This window comes from Pantherophis guttatus, chromosome 8 (assembly GCF_059756535.1).
Source record: "Pantherophis guttatus breed Tessera chromosome 8, ASM5975653v1, whole genome shotgun sequence".
Classification (NCBI taxonomy): Eukaryota; Metazoa; Chordata; class Lepidosauria; order Squamata; family Colubridae; genus Pantherophis; species Pantherophis guttatus.
In genome coordinates this window covers 44,826,187-44,851,205 of record NC_142070.1, presented here as the reverse complement: position 1 = coordinate 44,851,205, position 25,019 = coordinate 44,826,187, and the positions used below count along the sequence as shown (strand labels likewise).

At 39.3% G+C, this 25,019-nt stretch overlaps 1 protein-coding gene across 2 annotated transcripts in view; it reads right to left on the bottom strand.

The window, feature by feature from the left end:
- Nucleotides 1–1,222: 1,222 nt before the first annotated feature.
- The window catches only part of ENPP6 (ectonucleotide pyrophosphatase/phosphodiesterase 6), a 33,210-nt gene continuing 9,413 nt past the window's right edge, over nucleotides 1,223–25,019 (bottom strand). For both annotated transcript variants that reach the window (XM_034401526.3, XM_034401525.3), the window contains exons 2-8: nucleotides 19,632–19,811; nucleotides 14,125–14,236; nucleotides 11,854–11,995; nucleotides 10,552–10,731; nucleotides 7,127–7,264; nucleotides 4,312–4,435; nucleotides 1,223–3,223 (exon numbers count right to left, since the gene is read on the bottom strand). In XM_034401526.3, the coding sequence (XP_034257417.1) occupies nucleotides 3,018–3,223; nucleotides 4,312–4,435; nucleotides 7,127–7,264; nucleotides 10,552–10,731; nucleotides 11,854–11,995; nucleotides 14,125–14,236; nucleotides 19,632–19,788 (1,059 nt within the window). In that variant the 5' untranslated portion in view covers nucleotides 19,789–19,811 and the 3' untranslated portion in view covers nucleotides 1,223–3,017. The remainder of the gene's footprint in view (nucleotides 3,224–4,311; nucleotides 4,436–7,126; nucleotides 7,265–10,551; nucleotides 10,732–11,853; nucleotides 11,996–14,124; nucleotides 14,237–19,631; nucleotides 19,812–25,019) is intronic.

Below are 25,019 nucleotides of genomic sequence, written 5' to 3'. Positions count from 1 at the left end.
TCGATTGAAAATGGCCATCCTATGGGATCCAGGAAGGGTGCCTTTGTCCTCATGGTGTGTATCCTTTGAAAAAAACTTGCCACCTGAGATTAGATTGGCTCCAATCCTCTTGACCTTTCAGAAAGTGCTGAAAACTTGGTTGTTTGCCCAGAAGGAAATTAGTGAAGCCTGGCTGGCTGATGTCATTCTGTGGTTTTTACCCCTGACTATTGTATGATTTTATATTGTAATTTCTGTTGTAATCTTTGTTCACCAACCAGAACTCTGGAAAGGGAGGTGGCCATGCAAATCTAAACAAAGAAATAATATGGCTATTGACCTCAATGAAGAATGTAGTGGAGCTAAAAATGACATAGATATAGTCTGAGGGGTGGTAAAGGTGCAGGAGGTTTTCTCCACAGGGTGATTTTTCAGTCTTCACAAACAGGGAAATCCTGCAGAGCACAGCTTCTGGATTTCTTTCCAAAATCATTTCAAGCCGTGGTCATAGGAGGCACCAATAGATGTGTAAGGTGGTGTGTAACATAGTGAATTGCCATTTGTGTGTGCATGCATACGCCTGGGCGCTAAAATGTATAGTACAGCTAGATCAGTGGTGGGTTGCTACAGGTTTGCACCGGTTCGGGCGACCTGGTAGCAGCAGCGGCAGGAGGCTCCGCCCACCTGCCCGGATGTCATCAAATACGCTCTGCGCATGAGTGAACCGGTAGCAAAGGTAAGTGAAACCCACCATTGAGCTAGATATATTGGCTGTAGAATGGAACACTCAAAAATATTTTAAAATATTTTTTTCTTCTATAACCTCCAGTTTGATCTAGTCCATTTCTGAGCTGACCTTTCTTTTGTCAGCTTCTCTTCCCATGCCAATTTGATCCTGTACTGTTAAGTTTTCAGAGAAGACAGAGAGACAGATGGACAGAGTTCTGACCCTGCTTGCATAATTTCTTTCCAGCCTTCTGTTAGGCTGAGAAGAGAATGAGAGTCCCACGTATCCTTTTTCAAATATTCACACTTTCATGGTTCAACAATATTCTAAATATCAGTGCCTTTCTAAGTTCTGCTTCCCAATCCCACCCATCCATATTTTAAAAACTGTACATTTGTTTACTCTCTATGTATATCATAGCTTTATAAAATGAATTTCTGATTTTTTTCAAAAAAAATCAACACACAAATCAATTCAAAAGACATTTAAAAAATCGACTTTCCCATAGTCCAGCAATCCAAGTAGTTCTTTTATTTGAATACCTCATATTTGGGGGAATGATGCAGCTATCCTTCTACACATCCGTAACTTTCTACAAACACGTCTGAAAAGTTCTGCCTCAGAATCATTTTGCTTAGCAGCAAAATGTGCTATGTGCACTCTTCAAAATAATACCTCGGTAACCCAACTATTATTAAAAGAGTTTTTAAAAACAGTTTAAAAATGATGTGAGGAGGAGACAAAGAAATAATGAAACTTTCTGACCACAAGAATACAGAAGATTACTTTGTATGGTCTGTTTTTTCTGTTTGCCTGTCTTGCAAAATTGTAAAAAAATTTAATGAAGGTTTTGAATGATTTTTTTTTTAAATGGAAGGGAACAGTGCTCCAAAGAATTCAAACAGTCTGCTCTATTAATATAGCATGCAGACCTTTAAACAATAGATCTTTGTTTTCCAACTACTGCAAATGCCTAACAAGAACTAAATTGCCTTCTATATTCAATAGACAGATAACAAAAGATTTTCTTTTCCTCCATTCCAATTGATTCAATGATTCACTTGAGATTTAAAAGCACACATCAATGTTTATCAGTTATTATGGAATTATTCTGCCTGGCTTTATATGTGTATAGTTGTGTGAAATGTACCCAGGAGAGTACGTTGCGGATCCAAGCAATGTGGCCTTTTGTAATTGACAGGAGGAAATTTTGTCAATGTGCAGATTTTCTGTGTTGTCCAGGATTTTTTGATACAGCACCAAGAGTGCCAATAGTCATTGGGATCATTATTATCATCCCAAATCAATTCCCTAAAGTTTGAAGGCCTCTTTATTGAAGATTTGCCACCACCATTCACCACTGTACCACATTGGTCTCTTCTCTTCTTCCTCCCTCAAGCTGAGCTCAGCAACTGGTGATTAAATGGCATGCTGTCCATAATTCTCTTGAAATGCTCTCTGATTATGCTGAGGCCACAGAAGAAATAACTGAAGGTGATAAAGCACTTTTCATCTTTCTAAAGGGTTGTCACAAAGAAAAGGAATAACTAAAGGAAGCAGGTTCAGATTAGCATCAAATGGGATTTCCTGACCTATCAGCCACTGGAACAGGCAGCCACATGAAGCCCTGAGGTGTTTACTGGAGGTCTTTGTAGAGAGGTTGCCAAGAGGCTCTGGTGGACTTTATACAGTGACTACGTGCTATTGATCAGTTACAGGCTGTCACCTTCCGTGTATGTATACTAGGAAAAGTCTGGGACACAAGCTCTAGGACTTCTAAAGTGTCATTTAAGTCCATTTTTCCATTGCTGTCCATACAACTGGCTCCAAAGTGCACTATCCCTGGCAAATTAGTCCACCAGATTGGCTGTCAGAGAATTATGGACAGCATAGAAATAACACATCATGGGAAGTGACTGACTGTGAAAAGCTGATCTAAATTTAAATGTATTGCAAATGCAGAAAACTGCTAGAAAAAGACGTGATTAGCAAGTGGGTCTGTCTGCTTTGAGTTGGTACATCTTGATTACTGGTTTCAGCCCCCTGGGGATTAATTCTGGAACTGATGGCAGAAGGCGGAAAAGGGCTTACTTTGGTAATGGACAACATGTGCCCATCGGAACCTACTCATGCTTGTTTTTGTTTGTTTATACCTCTCCAAGCATTTGGCACCAGGATTTTCAGAAATTAATTTATATCATTTTCTCCCAACAGCATTTTACATTTCAATGCTGCCATTGAAATGGAAGGAGGGGGAAAAAAACTAGACACACTGACTGACATTGTGCTGAGACTGGTGTGGCAAGATCTGTTATACAAACAATGAAAACAGAATAAGTCCCAGCACAGAGCTGCTCCATTGGAACGCCGGGGCCAAATTGGCATTATCTTTCAACATACAGGCCACTCTCGACCAGGATCCATTGTTTGGCAGTGGCGGGATTCCGGCAATTTTGCACATAACATTATACACATCAACTGATCTGATTGGTGCAGCTCTGAAGTTAGACTTGAAATCTGAAACAAGACAAAGAGGGGTTTTAGAGCAGCAGTCCTCGCCAGAATGCTGCAAGCACATCTATTATTTAAAAAAAGTGAACATGCTGCCTGCCATGCACTGCGTCTCCAGGGGTGTGTGTAAAATTAAGAATACATTGGATAATGTATAACACAGAGCAAGCTAAGAATACATCAAATAAAATAATAAAATACATCAATAATAGTATCACAGTAGTTATACATAATTCAGGAGTTCTGTCATGAACTTTTAGTGCCAAAGTTAATAATAATCTTTTCAGCATGTATGTAGACCATCACTGTCATACATGGTTTAATTTGGAGGATGGGCAGGGCATGAATGGTATAACAGAAAAAAGTTATGACCATTAAGGCCAAGAGAATAGCCAAAAGACAGCATAACAAGAGGCTAGTGAGGAATGTTATCTGTAGCATTATGGAGCTTATCTATGCTGGGAATGGCACTTTAAAATAAACAGTCAATATAGAAATGTATATTAAAATAACTCAATTTTGAACCTCTCCCATTAGCAAATCAGCAGCAGCGTACTTTGTGTTAACACAAAGAGCTGACACAATTGCCCCAATTAGGACAGAATGTCTTTCTCCAGACTTGATTAAGATAAGAGCAATTGTACTGGAGTGTTATGGTGAAAAAGGATCTATGAAGATGGTTAGCCTTAAATACTTTTTGCGAGACTCCGATTCTAGAAATCAGTGTTGATGTCAGGGTTAAATAATTTAAATTTCAAATGTTGAAAGATATATGCTTTTCTGTTCTACCATCTATAGTAATTCATATATGCATTAACAAAAAAGAAACTTTTTTAGTTATCACCTGTTAATGGATTGTAACTGCTGAAACAAATTTTAATGACATGGCTGGCCATTATACTGTCAAAGCAAAGAGAATGTTACTTGGAAATGAGACATAAAATCTGGAATTGGATAAATTCTGAAACCATCTTCTTTACTTTCCTGGAAAATCCAAATCTATGCATCAGTTATAAGCACCCCAATCAATAGAGATACAGAAGAAAGGAAGGGAGGAAAAGCTATATGGTCATAATAATCATCAGTTGTCCTACCTGGTCCATATGCAAAAAAGATTCCTCTCATATCTATGAATTCGTTATCATAGCCATGCCATCCCTTCTGCCAAGCTTCTCGTTTTCCAGTGCCATTATCCCAAAATGGAAGTGATTCTCTGCTCTTCAGAGTGAAAAAAATATTATTTAATATATATGGTTGGCATAAGATGGTTAAATCATTGCAGTATACAGGTGGTCCTTGACTTACAACAATTCCTTTAGTGACTGTTTGAAGTTACAACAGCACTTTAAAAAGTGACTTTTGACCATTTTTCACACAAATGACTGTTGCAACATCCCCATGGTCACGTGATTTACATTTGGATGCTTGGACAACTGGTTCATATTAATGACATCTGCATTATCCCGGGATCATGTGATTCCCATTTTGCAACTTTCTGATAAGCAAAGCCAATGAGGAAACCAGATTCACTTAACATCCGTGTTACTAATTTAACAACTGCAATGATTTACTTAGCAAAGGTGGCAAGAATAGTCATATAATGGGACAAAACTCACTTAACAAATTTCTCACTTAGCAACATAAATTTTGGGCTCAATTGTGGTTATAAGGCGAGGTTGCAAAAAGTGATCACATGACCCCAGGACACTGCAACGATCATAAATGTGAGTTAGCTATCAAGCATCCAAATGTAAATCACATGACTATGGGAATGTTGCAACGGTCATAAGTTTGAAAAATGGTCATGTTATTTTTTCAGTGCCACTGTAATTTTAAATGGTCATTAAAACAAATTATTGTAAGTCAAGGACTACCTGTACTAACAGATTCAGGCTGAACAGAGAACTTTAAATTTTTTAGCTTCGACATACTGCATAAGTAACTGAACCCACAGCAGTATCTAGCAGTGGTGAAATCCTCTGAAATCTGCTATTGGTTCTGTGAGTCTGCTACTGAGAGCACGCAGCACTATAAAAGGAACATTTTGAAGTTTCCGAGTCTGCAAAGGTAAGTAGAACAGCGAGGGGGGTGGAAATCCACTGTGCCACACGATTTAGATTAGCTAGAAAGCAGGAAATCCGATGATTTTAGCTAATATAAATCGCACATCACAGCTGATTGTCGGAAATACTGGTTCACCCGAACTGGTAGCATTTTTTACTACTGGTTCACGCGAACCTGTCCGAACCAGTAGCATTTCACCCCAGGTATCTAGTACTGTTGAAAGATTTAATTTGAATTATAGCTTGCTGGCTGCAGAGTTTGCAAATTAGGTAAACCTTGGCAGGCCAATAATTTAATGCTAGCAAAGATGACAGACACTGTTTCATCATGTACAAACCACTGGTGGTTAGCTTTCTGGAACTGAATTCAACAAAGCCATGTAAGGGGGTGGGGCCCTCCAACATTTCTATATGGTATTGAATTGTGCCTTCCCAATGCCAACTGTATGGACAAATGTCCACCACCTTGATCTATTCCCTAATACAATCTGCCAGTTATAAGACAGTTCCTAAATACCGTGTTTCCCCCAAAATAAGACCCTGTCTTATATTTTTTTGAACCTTGAAATAAGTGCTTGGCCTTATTGTCATGGACTCAAAAGCCCAATTGGGCTTATTATCAGGGAATGTCTTATTTTGGGGGAAACAGGGTAGGAATGAGTCTCTAGAAAATTAAGATTTATTCTTGAGTCTGAAGTGAAGCTTGAAGATCACATGTCCAAAGCATGCGAATTTATGCTTGCTGATGAGCATTTCAATAAAAGAAACAGACTTTCTTTGTTGGTAAAAAAAAATAATAATAATTGGTTCTCACAATAAGTTCATGAAGTTTATGATATTCTTAGAAACAGAGAAACTGTTTCCAAATCCTTAATTCAAAATCTTTCCCCTGTTTTTTCTCCAGTGTCCAGCATTCATAAGCCTACATTAGCAATGGAAAATCGAAGTTCCTGCCCCTATGTAGGTTGGCTTTGTTCATGCTTGGGGGGGGGGGAGTTTTCATTGCTTCCAGCCTCTTTTGTGGATTAGCTTTAATTTCAATCTTAATGAGTGACCCTACCAGGACCTCCTCCTCCCATTGCTTTCAAGGCCATTGCAGATACCATTATTTTAAAATTGTAGCACAAATAGAAGCTGAGAAAATTAAGAAAGAACACCCAAGATTAATTTATGATATTATTAGTTCCAGTTCACCAAACTATAAATTGGAAGTAATCACTGACTGATTGAATTATTAGTCAGTGATTTATTTGTTGGCATTACTCATGAAACATTCAGCATTGCTGAAAAAGTAAAGGCAATTTCTGCTATCAGTAGAGACAATGTCTGTATGAACCTGGCTGTAGCTAAAATTATGTGTCTTATATTCACTAGATGAAACAGTTATGCATAATCATATTGAAATTATGTGTATTTATTATTCATGTTATGCATATTTATCATTAGCATAATCAAGACAAATTTTTAGGAAGTCGGAGACAATATCATGTCTGACCAATATGCACGCATTTATTTGATAACAATCCAGCGGGCTTTGACCAACAAATTCTAGAACATGTCAATAGTCTCAATAACTATTCTGTTTCTTTTGTTTCTATAATAGCTATCCTTTTCCAGTCCGTGGACTGGCACCAGTCGGCAGCATGCCAGCAACTGGGCCGCACAAACAAGCGAAGCCCCATCCGCAGGATGCAGGTAGCACTTGCAAAACCATGTCCCCTCCGATCTGCGGAAAGCCCTTTCTCCACAGAATCAGTCCCTGGTGCCCAAAATGTTGGGGGCCGCTGTTCTAAATTGTTCATGGAGAATCCCAATTGATAAAAATCAGGTTGTAGGAAGCACTTACCTCTACTATGAACCATCTTTCCTCAGCTACCAGTGTCAACGGAGAAACAAATTTTCCTTTTTTATAATAAAATCTATCAGGGATATCCTCTTTTCTATAGACTGTCATATGTGGCACATTTTTCAGTTTGTTATATATCTGCAAAGGAATAAAAGCAGTGAAATTGCTTTCAGTGTACAGAATTATTCCACACCTAAGTAAAGGATCATACTGAAAATCAAATGACTTGTCAAGAAGATTTTCCTTTAAATACTCCTACTTTTGCTTCTTGCAGTCTGCTAGGAAAAATTCCCAACAATAAACAGATAAAAGGTCAGATATTAGAGAGTAGGAAGTTTGATTTTCTTCTACTCTTCTTTTTGTGGTTTTTATAGCACAAAGTCTTCAAAAACAAATGCATCAAAACACCTTATAAGATTAAAAATAATGTCAGAAATTTCAAGTTGGAAAAGGGCTATTTAACTTTGCTGGAACTGTTTTGATGCTATATTGACCATACTGGAACTGTGCCAATCTCAAAATTGCCCTGGTTGTATTGAGCTGGGAGGCATTTAAAATGACCCGAACAGCCATTTTAAACTCAGATCAGGATGTTTTAAACTGAAAACTAGGGGTCTGCATTGAACATGTTTTGCATACTACTAGTATTAAGAATACTAGTAGTATGAAAAAGCGCCAAAGAATTGAGCACCAAAGAATTGAGACCTTTGAACTATGGTGCTGGAGAAGACTCCTGAGAGTCCCTTGAACTGGAAGGCGATCAAACCAGTCAGTCCTAGAGGAGATCAACCTTGACTGCTCTTTAGGCTAGATCCTGAAGATGAAACTCAAATACTTTGGCCACCTAATGAGAAGGAAGGACTCACTGGAGAAGAACCTAATGCTGGGAAAGATTGAGGGCAAAAGAAGAAGGAGTTGGCAGAGAATGAGGTGGCTGGATGGAGTCATTGAAGCAGTCGGCGTGAGCTTAACTCCAGAGGATGGTAGAGGACAGGAAAGCCTGGAGGAACGTTGTCCATGGGGTTGCAATGGGTCAGACATGACTTCGCAACTAACAACAACAACAACAAGTATTAAGAATGAGGGATTTTAATACTCAGAACAAAAGTAATTCTTGTTTAATAGGAACCTTGCCTTGGAAAATTGCTGACTATTCTGAGAAATCTTGGAAGATAGAAAGTTTGGTGTGGTGGTTAATGCACCAGGCTAAAAAGCAGGAGACCATGAGTTCTAGTCGCACTTTGGCTATGAAAGTCAGCTGGTGACTTTGGGCCGGTAACTTTCTCTCTCAGCCCAAATCACCTCACAGGGTTGTTGTCATGGGGAAAATAAGAGGAAGAAGGTGTGTTGGATATGTTCACTGCCTTGTAAAAATAATAAATGCGGGATACAAATGAATAAATGGTGCCATATTAAGTTTTTGGTAGTCCCAGGCAACTTAGTTGAGTTCTTGGAATTTATTACATCTCACCAAGCTTTTTGCAATATAAGAGAATATACAAGTAGTCCTTGACTTACAACAGTTCATTTAGTGATTGCTCAAAGTTACATCAGTACTGGAAAAATTACTTTTGACCATTATTCATTGCAGCATCTGCATGGTCACATGATCAAAATCCAGACGCTTAGCAATTGACTAATTGCTATTTATTGATATTTATGACAGTTGCAGTGTCCCAGGATCATTTGATCACCTTTTGTGACCTTCTGAAAAGCAAAGTCAATGAGGAAGTCAAATTCACTTAAGAACCATGTGACTAATTTAACAAAAGCAGTGATTCCCTTAACAACTGTGGCAAGAAAGGTCATAAAATGGGGCAAAACTCACTTAATATGTGTCTCGCTTAGCAACAAAAATTTTGGGCTCAATTGTGGTCGTAAGTCGAGGACTTACATAGTCATAGCTCAGTGCACTTATGATCACCTCATTAAGAAATAAAATGCCTGCAAGCAAATAACCAAGCTCGGGTACATCAAGGATTCCAAGCTGTTTATATAAAGATAAAGGGAAAAGGGAGATGGGTCTTCTTTGTGACTAGTTCAAACCTAGTTAAAGATTTTCTTCTTTCTTCCAGTGACAGTATTTTGGAGGAACAGATTGGGGATTTCAGGGGGAAAGAAAAAGAAAAACCTCACTACTTTTCAAGTTTTGTAACATACATAGCCATCTTTTTGCAAGAAATCTAACTTGGAGTACCTTGACAGTCTTTGCTACTTTCATACATATTGACAAACTATAGATCAGTAAACCAATCAGTTAAAAATATGTACCATGTAAAGTCTATTTACCTCTGTTCTACACTACAGTAAACCAGTGTAAAGCTTCATAATAATTCCAGTAGGTTGATGGAAATCCCAAATTCCAAAGGAAATCCATAGAAATGTATGGTTCTTTGTTTATGCAAGGTGATGATATATGCCTTCTTATACTTGCTGAAAAGAACAGAAAACAAGCACACGGCTGCAGATATGCCTGCTGAAAAGTGTGGATGTTTTTGAAGATTAGCCACACCTAGAGAAATTATTCATGAGCAATGCCTTTCTGTCTCTGGCGGTAATTTGCATAGGTGAAAGGGAAGAGATGGACAATGTAGTGGTACATCTTTCTTTCAAATAAAGGGATTTTTTTTATGTTAAGCAATTTTAATTAGTTATTAGTTTTTATTTATTTTTGCACTGCCTTTTTCTGAAATAAGTAAAATAAATCTATATCTAATGCAGTGGTGGAATTCAAATTTTTTTACTAATGGTTCTGTGGACGTGGCTTGGTGGGCGTGGTGTGGCTTGGTGGGTGTAGCTTGGTGGGCATGGCAGGGGAAGGATACCGCAAAATCTTCATTCCCACCCCAGTCTGGGGCCAGCCAGAGGTGGTATTTGCTGGTTCTACAAACTACTCAAAATTTCCGCTACCGGTTCTCCAGAACCTGTCAGAACCTGCTGAATAGCACCCCCAATCTAATGTCTCCATACATGTTTGCCTATGTGTGTGTTGTGTGTATGCATATATTTGTGTGTGGATGTGTGTGAGATATCTACTCACTTCAGAAATTGGGAAGAATTTCAGGATTGATTTCAACTGAAGTTTGATATTATGCAGAAGTTGGACATTTGTCTGTGTTGATTTTTTTTGCCCAGCTACCCTTCTCTTATCAAGGTCATCTTAAATTCAGAGATTCTTCCTTCCAGATAAATACAGTATAGACAGTTTACAGTATATTCCTATGAAGATAAAGAAGAAGACACTCTTCTTTGTAATTAATGTGGAAAATATGAAGATTCCTGGCATTCTTTCCATGTTCCTGTCCTTTGCAGAACATTCCGGACTGTTTGTGAAAGCATAAACCTATCAAGACAACTTGGCATATTAAGCACATCAACAAATAGCCTAAACTACATTAAGAAAAAAAAAAGGTTGCTATTCTTGCCTCATTTTCCTTGCCTTTCTCTGGCCACAGGCTTACAACTGGCCCTCGGTCTTTCACTTTAATAACATCACTCATGTTGATACAGTTTTTCAGTTCGATCACTTTATCCATCCAGTCAATATCAGTCATCCCATGATCAGAAAAGAAAACAACATTTAAATCATTCTGCAAATTCTTGTCCTGTCAAGAAAGTTTTAAAAAAATAATTACAGCATGAAAAGGAGACGGTTTGCTCTTTTTTGTTTTTTCAAGCTAACAATATCGCTAATAGTTGCCATGCTGCTGTTAGGTGAAAATGCATAGAAGGTCAGCTATGTTGATGGCATTCAAACAGATGATTTCAGAAGCTTCATCATTTTTTACTTGATCTGAAAATTTGAAATCAGAGGAATGAAATCAGGGGAATCAGAGGAATGCTTTGGAAGGACAAGTTGTACTTCCAAAACCTGAAGCAAAGTTTTCTCTTAGTCCAACACAATTGACAAAATATAAGGAGGCAGAGAAACTGTTCACCCATCATTTTCTTCGACAGCACCTTTGATTACACTTATTAATTAATTAATTAATTAGATTTATTTGCCACTCATCTCACCTTGATAATTAAGAATTAATTAATAAGAATTAAGACTATTATATAATTTCTTCCAGTTAAACATTCCCAGGTAACAGAGATTTGGACACAAAATTTGTGATTCTGGAAATTTGGGGATCTTTATGTAGGATCTTTTAACATGAAAAAAGTCGCACATGCAAGCCAGTAGCCTTCACTTTATTACTACATTTTTGGTATGTTCCATTTTCCACTTTCTCAAATTAGTTTTTGGGGGATAATGGACCCCCCCCCATCCATTTTCGGTTTCTAGTAAAACATGGATCTCACCACCCTTGGACCTCCATGCCAGCTTTTGCACACAGATTACTGAGTTGTATAACATGTAGTACTGAAGGAGTGTATACAATTTGTTCTACCATAATAATTTCACAAATGTGAAGACCTTTCCCAAAGTCAAAATCCCATTCTTCAGTGAAGGAGTGCAAAAATCACATGAGAACGATTACTTAGAAAATTTCCATTAAAAATATTCTGAGTATGGGATCTAATGGAGATTCACTGGCTTTGGAAAACTCCTCAGACTGAATGTAACATCTTGGGATGTGCATGTTCCTTAATATTCAGAATAGAAGCAGTAAGTAACCTATGAAGTAGTCTTTACTGAATCATTGCAAATATTTAATAAAAAAGTTGAAGAGAGTAAAAGAAATATCTTTAAAAGGATATTGTAGCTTCAAAATGACAGAAACCTTGATAAGCTTAGACATCCTGAGCAAAACGTTATCCACTGCTTTTACAGCATTCTTCCTCTGATAAGATGAAGGGCCAAAACGATGACCTTCTACATCAATCCGTTCATAGTATATGGCTGCCATATCAGCTGCACCATTGCTGTAATAGGTACATAACCACCAAATAATTAAATGTAACAAAACTTACTTCTAGAGTGCCTTTTCAATCTGATCTGGGTTTTTTTCTTGCTCTTTTGGCATGTTTTCTAAGAGAAGAGTTAGCAAGGAGATTCTTTGTTCTCTTAATTCTTCTTGTTTTATTTTCAGTCTAAAATAAGCCTAGGTGGACATCCCAGCTCTAACCACACAGCTTCTTCCCCACTTCCTCATTAGTTAATTGGCATTGTTATTCTGATGGGTGATTCTTTTATATCAGTTCTGATGAATCAGTTGTCCTACAGAAGCAATTGAACTTCATTGCGTTCCTGACTTTGGCTCTTCTGAAAGAGGTTGCCAAGAATTATAATTTAAGCATTTTTGGGAGGTAAGATTTCCTCTCTACTATTTTAAACTTTTCATAGATTTTTCAAAGTGCCTGATTGTGCAGGGACCTGTTGGCGAGATCTTGCTTAGACACTTTTTTGATGTTCAGATGAATCTGAACTTGGAAGGGAGAACCTGCTTCATGAGGTTACCTCCACTCCCCATCTAAATACACTGTTGTAGTATTACTTGAATATTTAAATTAAGTCTTTATCAAAGTCAGATCTGCAAAGCTATGGTTTATTCATGATTAGATCTCCAAGCATGGGTATTATCTACTTTCTGAAAGTAGTTCAAGGAATGGAAAAGGTGTACCATATCACTAAAATCTTCTCCTTTGTACCAATTTCTTAATCTGTATTGCTTTATCATTCCTCATCTCCTATTTGGTTCATGGAGGAAAACATGCAAGACAAATTCAAAGTATGCAAACTTCAGAAAATGGTATAGGGCAATTTTTTAAACTTCAGTATATTGTCTCAATGCATAAAAGTTTAAAAGAAAATCTGGAAATGGAGGATGGTTTCTTCAGAACACCTCTAATCAACCTTTAATTTCAATTAAGTGTATGAAGGTAAGTCTTGTCTGATTATGTCTCTAATTAATCTACAAAAATAGAACAACGATACCTAAAATGCCACTAGTCTATCAGTATCAAAGTAATACATAAGGAAATGTTTCTAGAGATAAATGTTAATAGTACTGTGCTTACAGAAAACATGACTATTGCATTCTGTGTTGTCTTTTCTTAAAAGTACTAAGTAAAGCAATATATATTAATTGTCCTTTGCCACTTTTTGTAATGGCATTGATAAACATTTATTTGCAAGTACAAGGCAATAAGTTAACAATATTATGCAACATTTGTGATCCACAATCTAACTCTTGAAGTAACTACTTTTGAGGTGAAATGCTAGGTTAAAAAAACAATTTGACTAAAATTTTTCAGTTCCCACAAAGTTTGAATAAATCTTGCATGTAGAATAGGACTCGTCATCAGACAAAATTAGGCAATGGCCTCATTAAGCAAATCAATAGAACAATACAACCCCCTTGATTTTCATTTATTAGCACAAACTCCATGTAATGTCAGCTGCTTAATTTTCAAGTCACTGTTTGGATGTCAAAAATTGAGGCTCCCTATCTTGATTAGAGATTCTGTCAGTTTTTGGCTGAAAATTATCCCCCTCTATTCACCTTAAAAGTGAACCTTGCAACTGGAAAGAGAATGTCTGAAAGCAAATCCTGCAAGAGAGATTTTCAGCATGATGTCCTAATTTAGACTGGAAGCATGTTTTCAATTTAACTCTCACCACTGTTATTTATCCAAAATAAAACCAGCCAGTTTCAACATGAGTCATATGATGTCTAACTTGGTCTGACAGTGATGCTGTTATACAATTTTCAATCTCCTCATTATCCTTTATTTTTGTTCATATGGAACTCATACTGGATCAAACTACACCTTAGTTTCCCAATGTTCATATGTTAGCTGGGTATATTAGAATACTAAACAATATGTCTTTTAAGGTTCATAAGAACAGTGACTTTGTCAAGTAAACATAACAGGAAAAGTTCCACTATGAAGATTTTTTTGCATTTTTTGCATTAATATTTTCCTCTACCACCAAACAATACTTTATGGAAAATGTAGAAGATTTTATGCTATTATCAAACTGATACAACAAGATCATAACTTTTCATTTTTCTGTCAAGGAAATAATTAAAATTGTTTGATGATTTTACCTTAAAGACTCAATGGCATTATTTACAGCATTGGAGAAATTGGCATCCGTTGGAACATTTTCATACGGTATACAATAGTTAGGTCGAATTCCAAGGATTTCAATTTCACAGCCTAAGAAAAAACATTTCATTAGTTAAATCTTGCTTAAATTTTAAACCTAGATTGTGTGATATAAATTCAGGTTGTTTCTCGGATGGATTTTGGCTCTCAGACTGAAAGTTCATTTAAAAAAAAAAAATGAAATGAGAATAGAAGAATTCATATTAAAATCATCAATATAAATATTCACACTGAAAGATAACTATTGATGATCAATTGACAATGAAGTCCATGTATCTGCATGTGTACATATGTGCATGTTTGTCTATAAATAAAAAAAATCTATAATGCAACTTGATTTTTCACGATTTGGTGTTTATTTTATTTGAATTATCATTGCACTAAATAATAGTTCATTAATTATAATTCATTAGTTCATTAATTATAATTCATTAATTCATTAATTATAATTCATTAATTATAAGCAGATATCTCAAACTCTAAGAAGAATACTAATTTCAATATCTTCACTCAAAGATGGAAGCAGATGCAGGTACTATGCGTCTATTTGTGTACATACACACACATACCATCTTTGTCCTCAACTGAGTTCTACATAATCTCGAACAATTTTTTCTTTCTGTTAGAAGTAATGTTATTTGACAAAAATGGTTGTCAAATTAATTTTTAAAAAACTAACTGTAAGTCAAAGAACAGCTTTATCCAGTTCACTACTTTTTATAAAAAGAATGTATCAGACTCTTGATCTATTTCCCCATACAGTCTTCTTAAAGCTGTTTGAACCAATACACTTGCTGACACCACAATTCTTTTTCAACAAATATGTTACGCTGAGACTTAGAAACTAGCAGCAACAATTCCCAAAGCGAAACATCAAGTATGGATAAGGAGACCCACCATATTAATATTTATTGGTGCTCTACTCACATAAAAAATACAAGAATTTAGTTTTTAATAATTCAGATCTTCTGAAATCATAGAGTTGTGATAATTATTTCCATGGCATACAGTCAGATAAGATGGAATAAAGGGAAATATAGAAAATTTTGTAAATAGGTTAGAATTCATAAATTAGGGCAATTTGTTTCTTCTCTTGAGGGTAGCAGATATCCTTCAATCAAAGGTTGGAGAAATATTAGTTAAATAAAGAAACTATGGTTTGAAGAAAGTTGATTAATGCCAGCTTAGTCGATTTGAGTGTGGTTGGGGAAGGTTAAGACGTAAAAGAATTCTTTCTTTTCTAAATTACAAAGAAACTACTGTGTTTTCCCAAAACTAAGACCGCTCCGGATAATAAGCCCAAATGGGTTTTTCAGCACATGTGTTAAAATAAGCTCCCCCCACAAATAAGCCCCCCACAAACTACTTACATACATGCGCAGCCGGTCCCGCCATTTCCTCTGGTTGCTTGCCACACAAACAATAGGAGGTGAGGAGGCGAGGCCGGAGGGGGGCACCTCCCCTCCCTGTTCTTCATGCCAGCTGGCCGCCGCCACTGACACGCCCTGCCACTGCCACTGCGTCATGGAGCAGGACTCTGCAAGGCTTGTTGTGCCATTGCACGCAAGAACTGCAGCACCATTGTGAGCTCCATCATACCAGCACAGGTGGCATCCTGCTGTTCATGGCTGCACCGGAATATCGAACCTCGCGGCAGTGCTGCCGTTCATGTGTGCAATGGCACAAGCCTTGCAGAGTCCTGCTCCACGAGGCGGCGGTGACAGCGTGATGAGTTTCATAAAGGCTCATTTATGGCAGGTGGGGTTGGGGAGAAGCAAGATACGTGGAGCGAGACGTGGTTCCCTTTGCCATCTCTTCTCCCCCCCTTGCCAGGCATGGGGTGGCAAGTGGGGTGGGTGAAAAGCGGGACGCACATCTTACCTTTCAAGCTCCATGGCATTCCTCGCTGCTGTGTCCAGGAAACACATTGTAAAAAAAAAATTATTGAACTCGCAAGAAGTTTTCTTTTACAACATGTTTCCCTGGACACAACGGCGAGGAATGCCACGGAGCTGGAAAGGTAAGACGTGCGTCTCATGGCCCAACACGTCCCACCCCACCCCAATGACAACAGCAGACTGGCTGCTTCCCTTCCCCACCATCTCTTTATTGAGAGGAGTGGCAGGGGAGAAGGGGAACACGCGTCTTACCACTCAAGCTCCGTGGCATTCCTCACCATTGTGTCCAGGGAACCATGTTGTAAAAAAAAAACCTCATGAGTTCAATAAAGGGTGAGAAGCATGTCCCACTTCTCGCCTGCCCACTTCCCACCCCCAAATTGCATCCCTAAAGGGGGCAAGTGGCTAAGCAAGGGGCAGGAGCCCTGCCATGCCTGGTGAAGACGGGAAGGAGGAGAGATGGCAAGGGAAGCCACGTCTCGCTCTATGCGTCTTGCTTTTCCCCCACTCCACCTGCCACCCCTCTCAATAAAGAGATGGCGGGGAAGGGAAGCAGCCAGGCTGCTGTTGCCATTGGGGTAATGTGGGACATATTGGGCCGTGAGACGCGCGTCTTACCTATCCAGCTCCGTGGCGTTCCTTGCCATTTTGTCCAGGGAAAGTCTATGAACTTCTGTTCTTAGGTATTTAGTAGGTTCAAAAATATGCTAACAGACATTTTTTGGCTGCTGTGAAATACTTTAATAAAACTTGGTACCAATTATTTCAAAAGTAATAATAATTATTTTTATCACTACTCCATTGCAGTACTGCTAGACACAATGATTTAAGTACAATATTTAGCAGCAAACATTTTAAATGAATTATTATATATTATTTAATTATTAAAACATATCCATGTTTGAATATTATCAATATTTAAATACAAACACCCTTTTTTCATTATTCTATGCTAATTTTAATAAAGATAATATAAGCTTGTAATATAATGTAATATAAGAGAATTATCACCAAAAGTCACTATATTTGGATGGAATTGAGGAACATGGTGGAAAAAGAGTTTGTAGACTATAAGCTTGTCGTAACCAAGAAAAGAAGACTGGATTGACCTGTTCCTCTGTTTGTCAAAACAAAGCAAATCAATTTGCATTGCTGCAACACTATCCATTGTGTTGAATTTCTTAATATAGTGTTGTATAAAAGGCATGACTAAGTACACACACAGGAGATGACTTGAACTCCGTAGGACCAGAATGAATCAATAACAGTCTTATTGCCTCACTCTACGGGTAGTCCTCAACTTATGATCACAATTGAACACAGCATTTCTGTTGCTAAGTGAAACATTTGTTAAGTGAATTTTGCCCCATTTTGTGGCCTTTCTTGCCTCAGTTGTTAAGTGAATCACTGCAGTTGTTAAATTAGTAAAGTTGTTAAGTGAATTTGGCTTCCCCATTGACTTTGCTTGTTAGATGGCTGCAAAAGGGGAACACATGGCCCTGGGACACTGCAACTGTCATAAGTATGAGTCAGTAGCCAAGAGTCTGAATTTTGATCATGTGACCATGGGCATGCTGCAATAGTCGTAAGTGTGAAAAATGGTCATAAGTCATTTTTTCAGTGCCGTTGTAACTTTGGTCACTAAATAAACTGTTGTAAGTTGAGGACTAGCTATATGGATATGCCAGCACCATCTTGGCCACTTATATCAAATCCCATACATAGAGACAATGCAATGACTAACAAAGACAACTACAAAAGCAAAAGTTTTTTCCAAGAAAAGTTGGTTTGAACTCCACCCCCCCCCCCAAGCTTCTTCAGCCTTCTGTTCAATTTGCTGTGGAAGAACTTCAAACTATTCAAGTGAAATTTGAAAGTGTGTGTGTTTGTGGGTGTTTTGGGTTGAAGGAAGTGAAGGAACAAGCAGCAAATCTTTCTTTTTTCTTTTTTTCCTCTGATGAAAGCTTTCTGTTGGCAGAGGAAATCTAGATTCCACTCAGATCCTATAATCCCACATGTGCATTAGTATTTTGCTGATATTTTTGTACATGGTGATCCCCTATAGAAACTCCTATTAAAACGCAAAGTATTCAGTTTCTCAGTTATTTGGCAAGTGTTTTAACCTCTAGGCTACAAGGAATACAAATAATTCATAGAAAATGGATCACTTATTTTTCTGCTATCCCTCTCCTTAGATTTTTTTTTTTTTTTGCATAGGGTTTCCTGTCGTGTGGAACAGTCATCACATAATAGCAGGGCAGTGTTGCTCCACCTAGTACTCTGATTGGAAATTATGTTGTAAAATGCTTATTGAAATCATTCCAAGTTTTACCGTGAGAATAGTTAATCATAAACATAGTCGTGCAAGGGTGGTTACAACTTATCATGCATCTATAATCTGCCACTAGGACGAAGGAGAATAGAATAACAGTATAATAGTATGCAGCATAAATTATCCAGAAAAACATATTATGCTTGGATATCTCATGATTTTTAAAGTACCGTATTTTTCAGACTATAAGACGCACCTTAATTTTTGGGGAGGAAAATAAGAAAAAAGCTGATTGGAGGTGGATCGGCCTCCCAGAATACCCACAATCAGCTGTTCCCAGAGGTGAACTTTAGCAACAGGTTTGCTGGTTGTGAGCTCTGCACCTTGCTTTTTTTTCAGCCTCTGAAACCTCTGTTTCATGTCACCCAGATTTTCACCTTTTGGGGAGTAAAAGGGTGTGTCTTATACTCCAAAAAATACAGTACATCTTGTTCCTTTATATTAAACTTGAAGCAATCTAACCTGAATATGTTTGTAAATCATTTTAAACAATGCCCTTCAATGTACTTTGCAAATATAAGAAACAAAGAAAATAGTGACAGGAGAAGTGTATGTAATGAGCAAAATTATTGATTAAAATAGGGAATTCTCCATGGCTAAGAATAAAAGATTTTCCCCCAGTATGTTATCCTCCAGAGCGTGGTTCTCCAACCTTGGCAATTTTATGACTTGTGGACTTCAATTCCTCAGCCAGCATCTGAGGAATTCTGGGAGCTGAAGTCCACAAGTCGTAAAGTTGCAAAGGCTGGAGACCCATGCTCCAGAGTCTGTGGAAGAAAACTCCATAAGCTCCCTAACTTGTCATTGGCAAAAGCCATGATGACTAGGAAATTAAGAGAGCTGAAGTCCACCATTCTTGGAGGCCAAGAAGAAATGAATTGTTGGATTAAAATAAAATAAAAAAACCTTAGGGCAAATATGGTTTTTTCTTTATATGGATAACTGAATTAAAAAAATGTTGGTATACCATAAAAAGAAATGTTTCCATTCAGAAAAAGGAAACCTACATGCAAAAGCTTTCTTACGGGCACCCTACACAGATACCAAAAAACAAATAGTTTTTTCAGTTATGATTTTGGGAACAAGGCTGAGCTGAATTTTGTTCCCATGACCTACCTTCCTTATAGAGTTTATAACCTTATATCAATATGCAATATATTGTAAAGAGAATATACAATATTAGTCAATCGGCTGAAGAGAATTTGGCAGTACTAACCGGGCCAATAGTACATAGAGACCTTCTTCTTGGCTTTTGTCATAGTGACCCACAAGGGCTCGGATCCATTCCACCAAAGAGGCCGAAGGCTGTCTGGGTTCATACCAATGTCAAAAGACAGATTTGTCACTGGATCCCACATGTAGTTTCCAGTCATTTGATGGATTTCACAGTGGCAACCTGGAAGAGAAAAAAGTTGTTTTATACTGGTCCCTTAGATTTTCATTTGCAGTACAATCTTGGCTTATCAGTGAGCTATTATCAGCTACAAGGAATTCCATTGGACTCAATCAGTTAACGATCGTGCTGGTGGTTTTTTGGTTTTCTTGGTGCACTGAAGATGTTATGTATTTGAGTAATGAAATATTTGCAAGAAAATAATCAATAATCCAAGCACCAAGGACTCCACAGTTCAACCCTGACCTACAAATATTTTCTTCTATTGGAACTTTATCTTTCTCTTAATTATAAATGATTTGCCTTAAAAAAACTTTTATGCACATTACTTATATTTTACATTTATGTTTTATTCCTATTTTTCAAACCACAATGTAAAACAATTATTTTGCAGAATTGCTCAGGAAATGTACACTGTGCAAAAATTATATTCTTGTTTTTTTAAAAAAATCCTGACAAGGATAAACTTTGAATTGTTTGTTTTCCTGACCTTAAAACACAATACCCATTCTTGTTTATAACTGATAATAGCAAACTAGATTAAGTGTTGGTGATGGAATAAATGTCCTCCATAGGTAGAACAGCTTGTATGGTCTCACAGAAAAGGATCTACTACTGTTGCTCAATAAATGATTCCAGATGTTTGTTTATATATTTATTAGATTTAAACTGTCCCTTGGGAATGCAAGGTAAATAGCATTTCCCCTTTCTATTTTTATCCATAAACTAAACTGTGTATGAAGTAGTTTATATTGGGAGATAATTCCTGGTCCAGTCACCCAACAAGCTTGTCCATCTGGGAAAGGACTTCAACCTCCTGTTACTGCCCAGAGTCATAATGGTGAGAAGGGTGGCTATAACAATTGAATAAATTGTTAGGTGAATTGTCTCTTCTTAAATGAATGACCATACATTCTAAACTTAAATCATTATAAAATATATCAAGATCAATCTGGAATATTCAGGCTGCTATGAGTTTCCTCTTGCAGATTCAACAGTGCAGGAAGTTATCCACCTTAGGGGTTTCTTATATCTTCAGCAATTTAAAATATGACTTTTATTACTTTTTTTGAACTGAATCTACTGCTATACTCAGTTTTTAAATAAATAACAGTTTATCATGGGCAAAGCCAATTTGGTGAAATGGTTAAAGCATCAGTCTAGAAACTGGGAAGCCATGGGTTCTATTCCTCCCTTAGGCACAAAGCCATCTGGATAATCTTGGGCTATGGCAAACCACTTCCAAAGTCTTGGCAAGAATACCCACGATACCAGGAATCTACTCTGATTCTAAGGCACACATACACACACTTGTGTCATGGGATAGTCAACCCAAGCTCCAGTACTAGAGGACCCACATTCTGGGAAGAAAGACATTTATACAGAAATCTATCCCTCCCTCATTCAATTTATTGAAATATTTACATAGAAACATCATCTACCACAGTCATTATGCCTTAATTATTTTAAAAGAATTCCTGTTAGATTGGGCGAGTGAGGGGCCAGGAGCCAGGTTGAAGTGAACAACAACTCTTTAATATACAGTGAGAATCCAGCAACTTTACAGTAGAACAGCTCTCCTTATATAGCTACTTGCCAAGTGTTTTAGCCAATGATCATTGAGCTTTTTCCCGCTCTTATTTTCCCTCCAAAATTAGATACATTTTATTTATTTATTTATTTTATTGAATTTCTATACTGCCCTACTCCCGAAGGACTCAGGGCGGTGCACAGCCATGAAATAAAACACATAGATATACAAAATTTAAAATCGAATAAAATGAATTAAATAAATTTGGCTGAATTAATACCCATAATTTAAAATACCCATAATTTTAAAATACATTAAAAATTTAAAATTTACACTTAAAAGGGAGAAGATTTAGGCGAGGCCAGCTTGATGAAATAAAAGCGTCTTCAACTCGCGGCGGAAGGTGCGCAGATCTGGAATCCTCCGTATCTCTGGGGGGAGCTCATTCCAGATCGTCGGTGCCCCCACAGAGAAGGCTCTCCCCCTAGGGGCCGACAGCCAACATTGTTTGGCCGACGGCACCTGGAGGAGCCCCTCTCTGTGGGAGCGTACTGGTCGGTGGGAGGCTGTTGGTGGTAGTATTCGGTCCCGTAAGTAACCAGGTCCTAAGCCATGGAGCGCTTTAAAGGTGGTAACCAGAACCTTGAAGCGCACCCGGAAGACCACTGGGAGCCAGTGCAGCTCGCGCAGGAGAGGTGTTACATGGGAGCTCCATGTTGCTCCCATAACCACCCGCGCGGCCGCACTCTGCGCCAGTTGGAGCCTCCGGGTGCACCTCAAGGGGAGCCCCATGTAGAGAGCATAACACTCCTCCCCTCCCAGAAGGCACTTTGACAACCATTTACGTACATAATCACGCAGGTGACTAGGGCGTTCCCTGATTCTAGTTGACCTGCGCAATTCAGTCTGAGGCAGGGATTTGGGCTGGTCAGTGGGTCCCTTTGTCTCTCCCAGCCCAGCCAATGCAACCTCCTGGATTTTTTTATGGGCGTCGCACTCTTCAGATGGGCCTGGCTTCTCAAGGGGGCGGCGCTGGACACCAAAGTTATCAGGTAAGTCCTCCGGCCACTTCAGGGTTGAGTTAGCTGTTGGATGAACGATTGGTGAGTCAGGGACTGGTTTGTCTGTTTTGTAGCCTGGCTCGTCGGGCATTGTTTGGCCCATACGTTTCCTTAAGTAGTCAATATGTCTGCGCCATACCCGTCCATTACTGACTTCGACAATATATGACCTGGGCCCGGTAACGTCAGAGATCTGCCCAGCCACCCAGAGGGGACCATCCACATAATTTCTTGCGAAGACCAGGGACCCAATAGAGAAACTCCTAGTCTTACTTTCTGCTTCCATGTACCCCTCAGGGGAGTAATTGGGGTGCAGCCTATCTAGGGTACAGCGGAGTCTCCGGCCCATTAAGAGCTCTGTGGGACTCCGTCCCATTGCCATGCATGGGGTAACATGTTGGGCTGCCAGGAAAGTATCGATCCTGGCTTGCCAATCCCCCAGCCCGAATCTGGCCAATGCCTCTTTGGCCGATCTCACAAATCTTTCAGCTTGCCCATTACTGGCCGGATGAAAAGGTGCTGTGAGTGCGTGATGGACCCCTATCTCCACTAGGTGCCCCTCAAATTGAATAGCTGTGAGTTGAGGGCCATTATCTGACACCAGGGTGTCCGGTAGCCCATGCGTGGTGAATAGTTTCCAGAGCGCTTTAATCACAGCCTCTGCAGTAGTGGAGTGCATTAATATGATCTCCAGCCACTTAGAATAAGCGTCCACCACAATTAGAAAGGTTTGACCATAGAATGGGCCAGCAAAATCGATGTGAATGCGAGACCATGGTCCCTGGGGCCTTTCCCACTCTTTGGATGGGGCCGTCAGGGGAGCGGGGCGAGATTCTTGACATGGGGTACACTTGGCTACCCATTTGGCAATGCTGTTGTCCATATTGGGCCACCAAACATAGCTCCTCGCCAATCCCTTCATCCTCACAATACCCGGGTGACCAATATGCAATGTGGTCAATACTTGTTCCCTTAGACACAGCGGAACAACCACCCGGTCACCCCATAGCAAACAACCCCCTTGCGTAGACAGCTCATGCTGTTTACAGATAAACAGTTTAAATTCCCCACCAACAGGGCCTTTCGTCCACTCTCTTTGCACCCAGCCAATAACAATTCACAACACAGAGTCTTTAGCAGAGGCCCTTGCAACTTCAGCAGAAGTGATAGGGCCAGAGTCCATAGAGTCAATAAGCAGAACAGGAATGCCTGGAGTCGGGTCCTCCAGCAAGTCCTGCAGCAGGCACCCACTGAGGGCATCGGCATGCCCAAAGCTCCGACCTGGCCAATGGATGAGTCGATAAGAGTAGGCAGCCAGAAAAATAGCCCACCTAGTTAGACGGGGGGACATGGCTGCTGGAGTGGGGCGGTCCCCAGCCAAAAGTCCTAGCAGGGGTTGGTGATCAGTAATGAGTTCAAAAGTCCTCCCAAACAGATACTCGTGAAACTTTTTAACTCCAGCGACAGCCGGAGTAATTTCTCTCAGTGCTGGACAGGGTACGGGAGAAATAGGCAATGGGGGCTTCTAGTCCATTCGGCAGTTTATGACTCAAAACAGCCCCCATGCCAAAAGGGGATGCATTGCAGACTAAGACAAGGGGAAGCAGTTCATTGTGTTGGATGAGGAGGCTGTCAGCTGAGAGGAGTCTTTTGACAGCTGCAAACACCTCAGCTTCCGCCCTACCCCAAACCCACAGGGATTTTTTTGCTAACAGTTTGTGGAGTGGTTCAACCACTGTGTCTTTGTTCTTTAAGAAAATTGAATAAAAGTTTAAAAGTCCCAGGAATGCCTGTAGCTCCGCCCTATTCTTTGGGGTTGGTGCATTATGGATAGCTATGGTTATACTTTCAGTGGAGTGTATGCCTACCCCATCGACGTTGTACCCTAAAAATTCAACAGCAGGCACTGCTATTTGACATTTGTCTTTTTTCACTCGCAGCCCTGCATCCTAAAAATAGTCAGCATCCTCCTTAGACGGTCCCCTACTTGTTGCTTGTCTGCTGCGGTGACAAGAATGTCATCGAAATAGGGGACGACCCCCAGCAGCCCTTGCAGCAGATGTTCCATCATGCTTTGAAATAGTCCGGGGGCAACATTAACCCTGAACTGTAGTCTTGTGCATTTGAAGGCACCTCTATGTGTTACTATAGTCTGTGCTTCCGCGGTAGCGCCATGTACCAGCAGTTGCTGGTACGCCTGCGCAAGGTCGAGTTTAGCAAAAACCTTGCCGGGGCCCAAGGAATGGAGTAGGTGCTGCACAATGAGGACAGGATAGGCACTTTGCTGGAGGGCTTCGTTTAGGGTACACTTATAGCCGGTGCAGATGCACACTGACCCGTCAGATTTGAGACGGGTGGCTATCGGGATCTCCCATTTTGCATGGTTGACCAGTATTAGAATGCCCTGCTGGATGAGCTTATCCAGCTCCAGGTCTATTTTAGGCTTAAGTGCAAATGGCACTCTCCTCGCCTTTATTCTTATGTGGGCTATATTGGGGTCCAGGTTAAAAGAAATAGGGGTCCCCACATACTTGCCAAGGCAGTCGTAAAAAACGTCCTGGAATTCGCAGAGTAGGTTGTCCGTCAGGCTGCCGCTGGTAGATTCCAGTGACCCCCATG